Here is a 1,943-nt window from a genome sequence, read left to right as displayed (position 1 = left end):
ATACCCCATCTACACACACACACACACACACACACAGAATTTCTAACTGTTGAACTGTTAATAAAGCATGTGATGGTCACCTCCTGTCTGATCTGTTGTTACCTCTTTACACAGCGGCTGTGGGATCAGGATCCTGAGAATCTTGTAGATCCGAGAGATGAAGAGCTGATCCACGCTGGCTTTGTCCCTCCGGCCGTTCTGTGGAAAATAATCCCAATCAAACCGCATACATATGTGTGTGTGTGTGTGTGTGTGTGTGTACGGACAGCAGGATGATGTGTGTGTGAGAAAGAGAGAGACATGTGACACTCACAGGTGAGTCTGAGTGGAGCTTTGAGTTCCTTTTGGAGCTGTAGGTAAAATAAAATGATGTAATTGATGATGTAATTAATGATGTAATTAAGCAGTAATGAGACGATGCGTCCTGCAGTGAGACATCAATCACATCACTCAGTGAATAACGAGTGCAATGACACAACACACACACACACACACACACACACACACTCCACTCTTAGTTATAACCATGATTATAATAAACACACACACACACACACACACACACACTCCTCACCCCTGAGTGGACGCAGCAGCCCCCCTCCTCCTGCTCCTCAGCACACACAGGGTGATGAGGGCCAACCCCCCTGTGATGGAGGAGCTCCTGGTGCTCAGGTACTTACTCACTGCCGCCATGTCTCCTCTGGAACCAGGAAGAGAGAGAGAGAGAGAGGGAGAGAGAGATGTGAGAGCTCCTCCTCCACCACACACACACACACACACACACACACACACAGTCTAGTTCAGATACATTAGATTAGACTGTGGAATTGAATGATGTGTTCGGGGACAGACAGTGTGGAGTAAATGCACGTTGTGTTACTGAGATGTTCACGTTAATGTTCACGTTAATGTTTGTTCGCTTCCGCGATGCTTTTATTCTGACACGACGCGCCCGAGCGGGAACCTCTTGCAGTACCCGGATTCTACCACACGATGCCGCCAGAGACACATTAATAAGAAGCGAAGCAGTTTTACCTTAGATTAGCCTTAGGTAAAGGAGCAGATCTGGGGGACTCATGGACGTAGAGTATTATGGTGAACTGGTATGTTTGGATGCTGTCTTCCTCACTCTCATTGATCACTCAGGTTTGCTGACGGTGAGGTGATTGTTTGCTTTACATCTCAGTTCCCCCTCATGTCTGTGTTTCCCTCTGGTTCTCCCTTTTAGTTATGATGTCATAGTTAGTCCTGCCGGAGTCTCTGCTTGCACTCTACAGTTAATATACATTCACATTATACATTGTGTGACTGTGACCATACCTAACTGTTATCTCTCCTTCTCTTCTTCTCTTTCCCCCCCTCTTTCTTTTTCCTCTCTCCTCCTGTCCCCCCCTTTCACTCTTTCTCTCTCTCTCTGTCGAGGTACACATGTCGTTCCTGAGCTGCCAGTGATCCAGACTCCCTTTGCCCTCCGGACCTGTCTGACCCATCCTGGTGCCCCGCTTCTGGCTGAAGATCTCGTCACATGGATGCCCCGTGTGTCTCTCTGGGATGCGTCTGGTATCTGGGAATGAGTCTCTCTACCTAGAAAATGGTTCTGGCCTTGACTGGTGTTGGCAACTGTTTCTCTGGGGACTTGACAGTTCGATAGTTCATGACTGGAACTTCTTACAAGTCTACCTGGGTCTTCAATAACTACCTGGACTCCATATTAACATCAATTAACATCAGCTATTATAGCTGAACTGCCTCCCACCCTACACACTGTATAAATGCAGATCATTTACTGCTTTCTGTTTCACCCAGATGAGGATGGGTTCCCTGTTGAGTCTGGTTCCTCTCAAGGTTTCTTCCTATTACCATCCCAGGGAGTTTTTCCTTGCCACTGTCGCCCTCGGCTTGCTCACCAGGGACAAACTGACCATTTTGATTCATACAAATTC

The 1,943-nt window shown here is 47.3% G+C and overlaps 1 protein-coding gene across 2 annotated transcripts in view; it reads right to left on the bottom strand.

Moving 5' to 3' along the window:
• LOC128512710 (ATP-binding cassette sub-family D member 3-like) overlaps positions 1 to 698 on the bottom strand; it is an 8,489-nt gene extending 7,791 nt beyond the window's left edge. For both annotated transcript variants that reach the window (XM_053486077.1, XM_053486078.1), the window contains exons 1-4: positions 575 to 698; positions 314 to 350; positions 103 to 198; positions 1 to 9 (exon numbers count right to left, since the gene is read on the bottom strand). The exon at positions 1 to 9 is cut by the window's left edge and continues 80 nt beyond it. In XM_053486077.1, the coding sequence (XP_053342052.1) occupies positions 1 to 9; positions 103 to 198; positions 314 to 350; positions 575 to 693 (261 nt within the window). In that variant the 5' untranslated portion in view covers positions 694 to 698. The remainder of the gene's footprint in view (positions 10 to 102; positions 199 to 313; positions 351 to 574) is intronic.
• Positions 699 to 1,943: the final 1,245 nt, after the last annotated feature.

Source organism: Clarias gariepinus, chromosome 25, assembly GCF_024256425.1.
Source record: "Clarias gariepinus isolate MV-2021 ecotype Netherlands chromosome 25, CGAR_prim_01v2, whole genome shotgun sequence".
Lineage (NCBI taxonomy): Eukaryota > Metazoa > Chordata > Actinopteri > Siluriformes > Clariidae > Clarias > Clarias gariepinus.
The sequence above is the reverse complement of the archived record's forward strand: the minus strand, read 5'-3'. Positions and strand labels throughout refer to the sequence as shown.